We start from the raw sequence: 12,606 nt of genomic DNA, 5'->3' as shown, positions 1-12,606 counted from the left end.
GCAAGCAGGAGGCATCGGGTTATCCAGCCTGGTGTACGGATGAGGCTTCCCGAGACCAGTATATTTTAGATTATTATCAGAAGGAAGGTGTACAATTGGACCGCGATAACATTGCCGTAACTCCAGCTAAGAGACAGATTTCAAAGTTGTTTTTAAATTCTCTTTGGGGTAAATTTGGGCAAAAACCTCTCCATCTCACAACTAGCTTAGTCAAGGACGGTGAGGAATCCTTGCAATATATTTTCTCCAAACAGTATAATATTTCTTATTTTGAATTTTTCGGTGATGATATTGCTCAAATACAATGGAAGTACGCCGATGAAAAGTTTACCCTACCTGATAGTGTTAATGTTGTCATTGCTGCTTTCACCACGGCCTATGCCCGGTTAGAGTTGTATGATTTACTGGACAGTCTTGGGGAAAGGGTGTTGTACCACAACACTGACTCGGTCATTTTTACTTCTCAGCCTGGTCTGTACAATCCTCCTCTGGGTGACTATTTAGGAGAGCTCACCAGTGAGTTAAATCCTGGTGATTATATTACCGAATTTGCATCAGGTGGTCCAAAGACATACGGGTATAAAACGGTACAAGGCAAAACATGTATGAAGGTAAAAGGTATCACCATCAATCACGAAACCGGTAAAATTGTAAACCTTGAGTCACTAACCAATCTAGTTAAAAATTTTGTGACGTCTCATGAAACCCCTCCTCAAGAGTTACTGGTTCACGGTAAGCAGATCCGTCGAAATAAAAAATGTTTCACTTTAGAAAACAGACCACTCAGGAAGAAATTCAAAGTGGTGTATAACAAGAGGGTTCTCCTAAAAGATTACAACACAAGACCTTATGGCTACTAAAAGAGATTTTGACGCACGCCTTCAACACCCCTTCACTAAAATTATCTCGGGGCCCTGTTGTTCCGGTAAATCCTATTATGTGAAAAAATTATTGGAACATTCGAACCACGTTGTGTCTCAACCTTTTCAAAATATAATATGGTTTTATAGTTGCTGGCAGAAAATGTACGACGAGCTATCGGCTAAATTTCAGCAATTAAAATTTATTGAGGGGTTCCCAAAGTCTTTATGCAATGACGAACTTCTCCCTCCTGAGAAAATAAATTTGGTCATTATAGATGATCTGATGGAATTGGCTAGCGAAAGCCAGGAAATAGAAAAAGCTTTCACAAAATATACTCATTATCGGAACCTGTCTATCATTTACTTGGTTCAAAATTTATTCTTTCAAGGAAAGAAAAGCCAAACGATTAATCTTAACGCCAATTATATTACTCTTTTTAAAAACCCCAGGGACAAATTGCAGATTACTACCTTGGCCCGCCAAATGTATCCGGGGCGTGTTAAGTTCTTTTTGGAAGCTTTTAAAGATGCTACAAAATTACCATACGGCTATCTCTTAGTGGATTTAAAGGCACAGACCCCCGACGAACTGAGATTAAGAACAGGTCTATTTCCGCCCGATTGGCCGGTTGTGTACACTGTGAAAAGATAAAAGAAGCTGTTCTGAGTCAAAGTTACATATTACTCCATTGCTCTTGTCACTGCCGGAAAATTCTTATAAATGCCTCTTCTGACGATTTAATTAATGCTTTGTCCGAAATAGCCTGTAATACTTTAAAAGGTAATATACCTCTTTTGCCCAAACAGTTTAAGCAACTCAAGAAGCATAAAACAGCCGTCAGAAAAATAAGTGACAGAAAACTAACCTTAAAAAAGAAGAAAGCTATTTTGAACCAGAAAGGAGGCTTTTTGGAAGCTCTTTTAAGTGTCGCCGTGCCATTCATATCCAGTTTATTAACTTCTAGAGCATAAACATGGAATACGCTCAAAAAATGTATTTGGTACGGCAGCAACAAATGTCTCTTTTTCAGCAAAAGAGTGCTAACCCGAACAATCTCTTGAGCGCCACGGAAACTGAACTGGAGAAGGAAATGGGAAACGTCCTGCAACGCTGTGATATAGGGGCTGATGAGAAGGTGAAGCTTTACACTTCTATCTTGCAGAGATATCTGACGCTAGTTAAAAAGGCCGATAAAGAAACTAGCAGTCTGACGCTCGTATTACCAAAAGAAGAAAATGTCGAGGGAAATGTTAGAACAGTCAAGGTGTCTGAGGACAAGGTTTGGCAAGAGGTTTTGAGAAGCGCACCTGTAAAAGCAAAGGAAAATGTTGAATTTGTTTTACATAAAATGTCTGTTAATCCCAATCACGCGTTTTGGAATAATTGTGGAGAGCTGTTGTTAGAAGGTAAACCTTTGGTCGGCTCCAACATGGTGGATTTGGTACGTAATCTGACCGCTTCTCATACAATACTTGAACATAGGAGACCGCGTGGGTGTAAGGAATTTGTAAACGCCATGGCTGGTTTGAACATTCCATTTTCTGTCGTAACTAATGATGAAACGAGAGAACTCCTTGAAAGTTTTAAGCCACCTGCCACCCCCCTCCCTGTTCATCAAACAGAAGTTAGCCCCTACTGACGGAAACCGAGAAAAAAAAGACTGGAATGGTTCACTTATTAATTTGTAAAATTATTTGTTTATTAAATACAATTTTATCTCTTTACAGAGTGTCCTCATCCTTTAACCGTCTATTGAAATATTTATAGTTCTCTGATTTTTGCACGCAGGGGTACTGATAAAAACAGAGTCCTGGTGAAGGAAGCCAGGAACGAACAAATTTAGAGACCATAGCGTCATTATTGTTCACGTCCTCAGAATACTTTTTTATTGCAGAGGTGTACAGGAGACCTTTTCCTCTCTGATTCAGATAGAAGAGGCAGTGTTGACCGCATTTGTCCGAGAACCAACTTTGAAGCTGCCGTTTATTGTAAATGATTTGTCTACAGTTTTTGCTTAAGAAACGGTAAATGTCATTCGGGAAGTAGATAAAGTCCGGAGGATTTCCATAGGAATCAAAAAACTCCCCATTTCCGTCTTCTGTAAGTTAAACCCCAGCCAGTGTTCTCCAGGTTGGGTTTGACGGTGAGTATTCACTACAAACATGGCTGGCACAGCGTTATTTTTTTCCGGTAGCTGGTCACACGCCAGCACACCGTGGAAATATCTTTTGGTGTAGGGATCTTGGGACAGTAGTTCTTTCTGTTAATTGTTTTGTATTCATGGTATTTATTAGTAGTCATACAGAACATTACGTCTCTGGTTGATTTCGATGATGTTGTCAAAGACCGCATGTATTATTAGATTGACGGTCTGAGGGAGAGGGACGCGGAAGCGTAATTCAAATCTCATGTTTCCAGTTTTAACTAATGAAAAATGATCACCGCATTCTTGATCGGGGGTTAGATCAAAAGCAAAAAGAGTATATCCTTGCGAGAACTCTGAATGGCTGATAGACAGAGCTTGATCCTTCAAATGCTTATCAGTGGCCAATACCAGGTTATAATATTCTCTGGCACTGTTGCCGCTTACAAAGTCTGGTTGAAAAGGTTTGGCCGGAATCTGTTCACCGTCCATGTACAGAGCCAAGAACTCTACATCATTGTGTTTGAAATTGAACGGGTTCCGTGTATAAGACCCCGAAAAGGCCTCATTATCCACCATGCCAATCACCACATACTTTGGTAGTTGACCCAGAAACAGGTTTTCTTGATTGCATACTCGGATTTCCGTGGGCATACTGAATACTTTCATATTCACCCTTTCCACAGGGTATTTAGCATTGGCTGTTGTAAGGGCATGAGTGTGCCCTAATTTCACGGCCGGTGAAACTTTTACTTTTTTTACAAACAGGGATGCTGATGTTATGATTACTTTGTAACGTTCGGCATCACCGGACATTAAGCAGAATTCATCTTTGTTCAGAACCATTTTAATCTTAATGTCTATGCCGTTCAATAACAGTTTTTCCTGGAGAAAGAGATCTGTATGTATGTGTCCCAGAAGTTCAACAGTCCTGCTACCGGCCGTATAGGCGCTTCTGTTATTAAAACCGATGTTTTCTCCATCGGGATCTGTCTCTTCCAATTTGTTAAGTGTATCTTTGTAAAAAAGTCCTGTAGCAAACTGAGAATGAAGAATCTCTTGGCTGTAATTCAGCAGGCCTTCTAAGACAGCTCTGTAAGGATAACAATTTGAACTCTGCGATATTAGGCGGTCCCCCAGGGTAACATCAACTTGCGAAAACAAACTGGCTATAGGGTAGTTGACAAATCCGACCTTTGCACCGGCAGGTATGTTAGTCCCGTCAGCGTTCACTATCTTTCCCCTTAGGTGTAGAAGAGTGTTATTCAAGTCAAGGTAATCTTCCCCATTTCCGGCTATGAGAAATTCTAGCGGAGCTACTTCAGAGAGGGCTGAGAGCAGTGGGACTTCAACGTATATACTTTATCTACACTCGTTTGAGTGAAAGGCACAGTAAACAGGTCCAGTTCAGATTTGACACACTCTTCGGACATTCTGTGTATGAAAGCCATCTTCTCTTAAAAAAATGTCTCTCTTCTTCTTTTTGCTTGCTTTAGTCTTGTTCCTCTTCTGACGACGTTTAGAAAATGCTGTAAAAATAGTGCGTCTTGCCTTTTTAGCTGGTGGGGCCTCATGCAACCCCAGTGGTCTCTTGCGTTTTGTCTTTCTCATTACCATCAAGCCCGCTCCCTCCTGCTTTTCTAGGACTCCACCTGCCGCACTGGATATAGCCCCTGTGATCACATCTTTTACAATATTTTTAGCCACGGATTTGATATGTGGTTTTGCGATGTCAAAGCCTTTTTTCAGGAGAGGTAAAGCTCTTGTAAACAATCCTCGAAATATACCTCCAATCCCCCCACCATACATTACAGGGGATCCAGAGAATCCCAGTAATCCGTTACCCGCTTGGGTCTGATAATATTGGATGTAAGGTGTCGGGTCCTGGTAAGACCTCATTGTTTCAGTCGTGCATATAATGCCTGACAGGTCTGAAATGCAACTTCACTATCACCTTACCAAACTGAAATGGCACGTTTTTGTTCTGGTCCGTCTTTATTTCAATAGTCACTGTGTCAAAATGATTCTTGCTGGCTGGGGCATAATGCGGTTTGTCGTATGTGATGGTTGTAATTTTATTCACCTGATCCTCTATATGAACGCACCTCAAAAGGGATACGTAGCTGTCTCCGAATCTCTGATGATATACCATATCCCCGTACACGTACAACGTGTAAAAGCCAGCCCTGATATTGGTGGGGAAAGGAGCCTTGTAAGTTAACCCCCGAGTCTGATCAGGATGCAATCCTAATATTTTCGACCCAGCTGTCCTTTTAAGTGTATAGTTTCATCCTTTTCACCCGGTACCACATAGACTCTTCTTTCCACAGCATTATAACTGAATTTTGCAGGGTTCTCAGAAGGGACAGATCCAGCTGCAACATCTGTCAAAGTGGGTAGGCTTAAGGTTGTCGAATTCATAAAAGACAGTAGGTCGTGAATACCTTTGTAATATCCGCATGGAATGTAGTAATGTTTTTTTACCCCCAGAGCTGAAACGTAGAATTCGTTATCCGGTTTGTCTATGGTATTCCACGTATGTGGGTACTGAATTTCTGCTAGACCGACTTCCCAAGAACCTTCTAATTCTATGGGTTTAGCAAGCTTCGTCATGAAATTGGAAATTGTGTTGTTAGGGAAAATGTCTGCGGAAGCGTTGCTCGGTAGAGTCACAAAAAAACTTTTGCGCTCCATCGTATACCGCTAGAGAATGATGAGTCGATTAGGGGCATTCTGGATTTTATTGAACATCTTGGGCTTGGCTCTCTGGTATCCAGCTGTTAAATTTTTCTGGCCAGCTGAGCCATTTGACTAAAATGAGTCGTTTTTTATTCTTAACTTTCCTAGCCAGTATTTTTTTGATCCTGTAAACATCTGTGGTTTCGACTTTAATTTTCTGTAATTCAGGGTCGTAAAAGGATCCTACAATCTCTTCAGCATCGTAGTCTTTCAGTTTGTACACAGCCGGTGCCCTAGGTACAAGTTCAGATACGTTTAGACACCCTAACTATATCTCCTACTTTGAACTTAAACAACGACGGACCCGGGGGGTTGGCTACGCCATATAAGTTTCTGAAAACTTTCCAGGAATTTAACATGTTTACATCGGAAGGAGCCATTTTTATGCTTCGATGATAACTTTTGTTGTAAGAGTATACTAGATCCGGCAATTTATCGATGTATTTTCTCGCATTATACGTGCTGAAATATTTCCACATTTTAGATTTTAGTGTACGGTTAAATTTCTCCACCACAGAGGCCTTTAATTCGTTTCCTGTGGTGAAATGTTTTATTCTGATCTTTTTTAGCAGCTTTTGAAAATCTCGGTTGAAAAACTCTTACTCCTTATCGGTCTGGAGCTTCTTTGGAGTTCGACCAGAGCTCAGAATGTCTTGGAAGGCTCTTGTCACTTCCTTACCCATTTTATTCTTCAGGGGCCGTATCCACTCGTACTTAGAAAGTACATCGATACAGGTTAACAAATATTTATAACCCCGATTATGCTCGGACACATTTGTCATGTCCGCTAAATCCTTCTGCCATTGCGAGCCTATATCGGATACATAAACCTTATTTCTCCTAAAATGTCTTCTAGCTGGTTTGTGAATTCTATAAGCATATTGACCAGATAACCAATCCGCCACCTGTTGGTCATTACTTTTCTGACCCGAAACCTCAAGAGCTCTTTTCAAAGAGTCTTTTCCCCCAAAGCTGCCAAGATTTTCCGGGTTATAATAAACTTTTTTCATGTAACCGTCCATCGCCGACGGTGAAAGAAAAATGTCAATGGTTTAAAAATTAAATGAGGCTTTATTGGTAATTTTCAAAATAGCATGATTAAAAACATTATTAAAATTTCAAAACAGCATGATTAAAAACAGACAAAAACATTTCATAGCACAGGCACATTGAGTTCAGACACTTCATCTGATTTTTCTATGTCGTATTCCCCGTAAAACCCCAAAGGTGCATCGGTCATGTCAGGTACAGAAAAATGCCTTTTAGAGAAAGCATTGGCTATTTCACATATTTTTGAGTAAGAGGGATCGTCCATGTTGTGAAAGGCTTATACAATAGCCTCGTTAATAGAATGTTCATTTTCCAGATCGTCGACAGCATTTTGAACAAATGAATGAACCTTGTGAAAAGGCGGAAAGATGTTGAAGCAAACCAGAGTCCTTATGACCAGGCTCCTGAGCCATGGTTTGCAGAAATCAGTCAGAACCTCTTGAAACCAGCCAACCCGATAAACAGAGTCAGGCTCAAACAGACACGTATGCTGCGTCTGGCTGGGGTGATCTATGAAACAACCTTGACAGGTGCTTTTTAGGTCCCGATCGACTATTATGTCCAGCAGAGCCGCAATCAAACTCTTGATCAGTTTCAGAGTCTTTCGAAGTGTTTCACCCAGGGGCCCGTCAGTTTGTTCAACGTCCATGCCCTCATAATCAGCATCCTGGGACGATGTCTTCCAAGCGAACACAGCATCTACCAGTTCGTCCACGGCCTCTTCTTGCCGCATGGCCTGTATGGCTATCTCCTCAGCACTCGTTAGGCTCCCCAGGGCATCCTCAGCAGGGACAAAAAGGTCAGGTACTGTACAGTTCTCCAGGAGACTGTCCAGCCAATACATATCATCAGGGGCGGGTAACTGAGGCTCAGGCCAATAGATCTGGTCAGTTGAGGGCATCAGAAGATCCAGCCAAGACAGCGGGTCTGAATGAGAGTAGTTAGGAGCAGAGTACCCGGAGTTAGGTACGATGTCGTCGGGCCAAAACAGGCAATTGATGGCAGCCGTCTGTTCCATAGACCAACATGCCTGATCAGGAACATAGCCGGCAGGGTGCTGGTTGTTACCCAACCAAAACACATCGTTGGTTGTCAGCATCTGGTCTGCAGCAGAGTAGTGGGGTTGTAGGTTAGTGTCAGTCATCATCATCTCGTCGGGAGTAGAGTAGGCGGTGTTGGCTTGAGGGTTAGCCGGCCAAAACAGGTAGTCAGCGGCGACGTATGTTCCATACCACCGGAGCTCGGTTCTTCGGAGCGCATCAAAGTGTTGAGGACTTCTGCCACCTCAGAGGCCGAGAGAACAGGGAGATGACCAGCCCAGCTAGCACCAGCTGCAGTAGGGTAGTTAGTTGAAGACATCTCGATAGTGTTTTAGGTTAATGTAGTCTATGAAAAAGACCTCTGTATTTATCTCCACTCACTTAGGGGGCGGTTGTCTCCCAATTTTCTTCCTCCTCCTCCGAGCATGAATTATTCAATAGGCTAAACTCCTCTTCCAATTTTCTTTTAATTCTTTTCATTTGGTCGGACAGTTTTCCTTGATAAATAGCCTCATCAATATTTGGAACAAGAGCTTTAAAAAAAGTCCAGTCTTTTATAGAAAAATGAATTTCACTCACTCGTTCCTTTATCTCATTTTCTTGATCTTCCTCCCCCTCTTCGTGACCGGCCTCTTTATATTCGGGAAGGATAGGCTTCTTCTTGGAAACCGCTACCGTGAGCTATCCCTCAGCATTTCTTTTTACCTCTACCCGACTCAAAGCACAGTTAGAATCATACCAGGCAGAGCTGAAGCGTGGTTCCCATAAATCAGTCCTTCTGGACACCCTGTTTGCTTTCAGTTTCTTAGGAGCATTCACAAGACCGTCCATTCTGTTTGCTTTTGTGTGTCATGGCGTTTTCACTAAATTACTAGAATTTTATACAAGAACTCTTTCGTCTCCTCCCACAGTTGGGGTTGAGCGACACGCCTCACCCCTAACCCTATAGGCTGTTAGAGAGAAAAGGCGTACCTTGGGGGTGTGAGTATTGTTAATGGGGCGTGATAAGGGTTCGGTTTATGAAAGACCCACCCTAAAAGGCGGAGTTTAGAGATGATCAATTATGATGGTGGTCCAACCCTTCATTACCCTTCTCCACCCCCAGGGGCGGGGTATATTTCATATTTTTATATTTACATATTTTCATAAATTATATTTTCATATTTTCATAAATCATATTTTCATAAATCATATTTTTATATTTTGGGGCGGGGCTTAAATTAATCCATCATATTTGGAGGCGGGGCTTAAAGTCATCAATCATCCGTGTGACAATAGCTGTCTGTATAACTACTATCATTGGTGAGTACCTGTACATTTTACTGTATTTTAATTAAATTAAATTATGACGAATTTACTAGGAACGTAACCCCCGCGAATTTTGGAGGTGTACTGTATTTAGAGATATCTTTAAATGACTTACAGATATCTAAATGAGCATCAAAAGGAAAACTATACAGTATACATATGCACACATGTATCATCTACATAGGAAAGCTTTATGATAAACATGATGAAAATAACCAAATAACCAATTCTGCTGACAACTTAAGCACAGCAAACATATATGCCGCAAACAATCACAGACACATTTCATATTCTACACAGCAACACATATAGACAAAAGAAATATGGAACAATGCCAGGATGAAAGGGTAAAATTTTGAAGATTTGGACGGGAATCAAATGCCTTATTCAAACTAACAGAAACCAAAACATACTAACAAATTATGTTAGCTTCCATTGATACTTCACATGCTCACTATTTGTAATTCAAACTGTGAAAAAATTACTACTAAATGAATAAAGTACATTACCTCTGATTATCAGAATACACTAGTGCCACAATGGAATACAGAAATACAAATTATACAGTATTTATAAATCTAATTTCTTCTATTAAAGAACGAATAATGGAAGTCATTCAAAGGAAGTGATGTGATTATTGAACAAGGAATACGATTTTTACATGAAAAGGAAGTAATTTAAAGATCTCTCTAAATGATTTAAAGATATCTTGAAGTTCATTAAAGATATCTTAATTAGACATACATTTAAAGATATCTTTAAATAATTGCCATATATCTTTAAATCATTTACAGATATCTATAAATGATTTGGAGATACCTTTAAATATTGAGAGATCTTAAATGTTTTAAAAATATCTCTAAATGATAATTTGACTTGCCATAACTATCCATCCATCCATTTTCCAACCCGCTGAATCCGAACACAGGGTCACGGGGGTCTGCTGGAGCCAATCCCAGCCAACACAGGGCACAAGGCAGGGAACCAATCCCGGGCAGGGTGCCAACCCACCGCAGGACACACACAAACACACCCACACACCAAGCACACACTAGGGCCAATTTAGAATCGCCAATCCACCTAACCTGCATGTCTTTGGACTGTGGGAGGAAACCGGAGCGCCCGGAGGAAACCCACGCAGACACGGGGAGAACATGCAAACTCCACGCAGGGAGGACCCGGGAAGTGAACCCGGGTCCCCAGATCTCCCAACTGCGAGGCAGCAGCGCTACCCACTGCGCCACCGTGCCGCCCTTGCCATAACTAGTTGTCATTAATCAATTTATCCATACACCTGCATTTAACTCTTCTTCATTTCATGATTATGGTGTTCATTCTGGTGTTACTTTATAACTAATCCTGAAACAGAATCATTAATACATTTATTAATATTCAAAATGACAGTCTATATGACTAGTCCAATGTCTTCTAAATTACGATTATGCTCATTTTCATAACGGTAACTAACACTGCAATTTGTGCAAAATGAGTTGCAGGACATGTAAAAATTATCTTTCTTGCTTTTGATCTCCAGCTGATCTTTACTGAATATAATTATTTTTTGTCTAAAATAATAGCCATACCTAAAATACAGCATTTATTGATCTCTCAATTAACAGTTTTCTTTATTTTTTTCTTAGAAACAAACATTATCACAAACAGATTACCACAGATTACTACAGATTATCACAAACAATACGAAGAAGAAGGCAATGATTAGAAGTGTCTGGTGTCGATGGGAATCATTCGTGATTGCTGTAAAAAAGAACATTTAGAAACAAAGTTAATAAAGGAACATTATGTTATAAAATATTTTCAGAAGTACAGATTACTCTAAATGTTTATTAAATAATGAAATCATTACTAATATATTTAAGCAATTAAATATTACATGTAACAACTTATTACAATTTGCACCATGGATTTCTTGTAATTATTTATGATACACAGTAAACTGTCAATAACAGAAAATGTAAGTAAAGAAATATAAACTGAAGAAAGTCTTCAAATTAGTATATGAAATAGCCATGCACTTTTTTGTGGCTTCTGGAGTTGTGTAGAGCAACACAATGAAATGTCTGCAATGGAAAAAATACAGTAGAAAAACCACAATACAATAATGTTACGTCACTAAAATATATTTTCATATTTTTATTTAAATTTGCAGCTTAGTTTGTCATTTCACTTTTTGAATAATGCAAGAAGACTACGCACATTTACAAAAAAGGTACATATTTTTTGAGAGGGTCCAGAAGACATAACATCTTTCCTGGTAGCAAAGAGCAAAAGGTAGAAAAGGACTTCTGTATTTATCCACTCCAGGTTTTAGTGTTAACATTCAACCTGGCTATGTGATGTCAGCAGAGTCTGCTGGTCACATTTCTATGAATACTCTGATGACATGCACACACCACATAAAGAACACAAATAACACTATGAGGTGGCAGTGCCACTGACTACATGTCTGTGCCTTCCAACAACACTTCAACTTCCTTGAACAATATAGTACGTTTGCTTACTTACCAATGCAGCTTACTGACATTGTAGCTGATGCATTGGTCATGTTATTAGACACTTTGCAATTGTATGTCACATTTAAGTTGACTGGAACTTGGGAAATCTTTAAAACGGATGTTCTGTTTTCTAAAGAGGGTGCATTTTCCTTCCAGGTGACATTAGTGCTCATAGCATTCCAAAAGTAATCCACATTTTTTACTTGTTGTACTGAGCACTCAAATTTGAAAGTGCATTCGCTGTTTTCATTCGAGGTCTGTAAAACCTCCAATTTGGGGGGTTGAAGTTTATCTGCAAAACAGAAAACAGTCGAAACAGCAATAAGTAACCCAAATACCCCCAATATCTTTTAACAAATAATCCCCACATGAATTCTATTGTAATTTTTTTTACATATAAAAATATCATAAATCACATTTTTCATTAACTGCAAAACCACATTCATCAAAGTGAAAAATGATTTTTTGACATGCACATGTGCGTATTATAGGGGGCATTTTAAGGGCTCTGGTGACAGTAAGTCTCCGCCACCCCAGGGGTTGGTACTTTACAATAATGTAGTCTTTCGCTCCTCAGACTGGAAGATTGTGCACCTGGACCTGCATCTTTCAACCAGAAACGGTCTTAACCAGAAGAACCGCCATCTTTAACAGTCATATCCAGACTCCCATCTGAAGGGATTAAGGGTTTACCTATGGGTGCCCCAAAACATCTCACTTTTATTGCTTTGTTATTACATATTTTAAATAACTATTTATTCAAGCGGAATTCACTAAACCCTGTGGCTTAAGGTTTTTGTTCCAAACAGTTTCGCGATCTGCCATTTTTCCCCTCATTTAGTTAGTTGGACTTTTTTCACTTCTCTTATTCTGCATTTAGAAAGGAACAGCACTGTCATTTTTACATTTAGAAGATATTATAAATATTTCTGCTTTTGCTATATGTTTA

At 39.9% G+C, this 12,606-nt stretch overlaps 1 protein-coding gene across 2 annotated transcripts in view; it reads right to left on the bottom strand.

The window, feature by feature from the left end:
* Window positions 1-12,606, bottom strand: part of LOC114666552 (signaling lymphocytic activation molecule-like) — a 311,763-nt gene that overhangs the window by 262,922 nt on the left and 36,235 nt on the right. Inside the window, exons 3-4 of one of the 2 annotated variants that reach the window (XM_051920087.1) lie at window positions 11,668-11,949; window positions 10,729-10,899 (exon numbers count right to left, since the gene is read on the bottom strand). The exons of the other annotated variant lie outside the window; for it this stretch is intronic. Of the exons in view, the coding sequence (XP_051776047.1) occupies window positions 10,808-10,899; window positions 11,668-11,949 (374 nt within the window). The 3' untranslated portion in view covers window positions 10,729-10,807. Of the gene's footprint in view, window positions 1-10,728; window positions 10,900-11,667; window positions 11,950-12,606 lie in introns of those variants that run through there. 2 annotated transcript variants of the gene reach the window in all.

The sequence above is a fragment of the Erpetoichthys calabaricus genome, chromosome 16, assembly GCF_900747795.2.
Source record: "Erpetoichthys calabaricus chromosome 16, fErpCal1.3, whole genome shotgun sequence".
NCBI classification, from domain to species: domain Eukaryota; kingdom Metazoa; phylum Chordata; class Cladistia; order Polypteriformes; family Polypteridae; genus Erpetoichthys; species Erpetoichthys calabaricus.
Note: the sequence above shows the minus strand (reverse complement) of the source record. Positions and strands in the feature narration are given on the sequence as shown.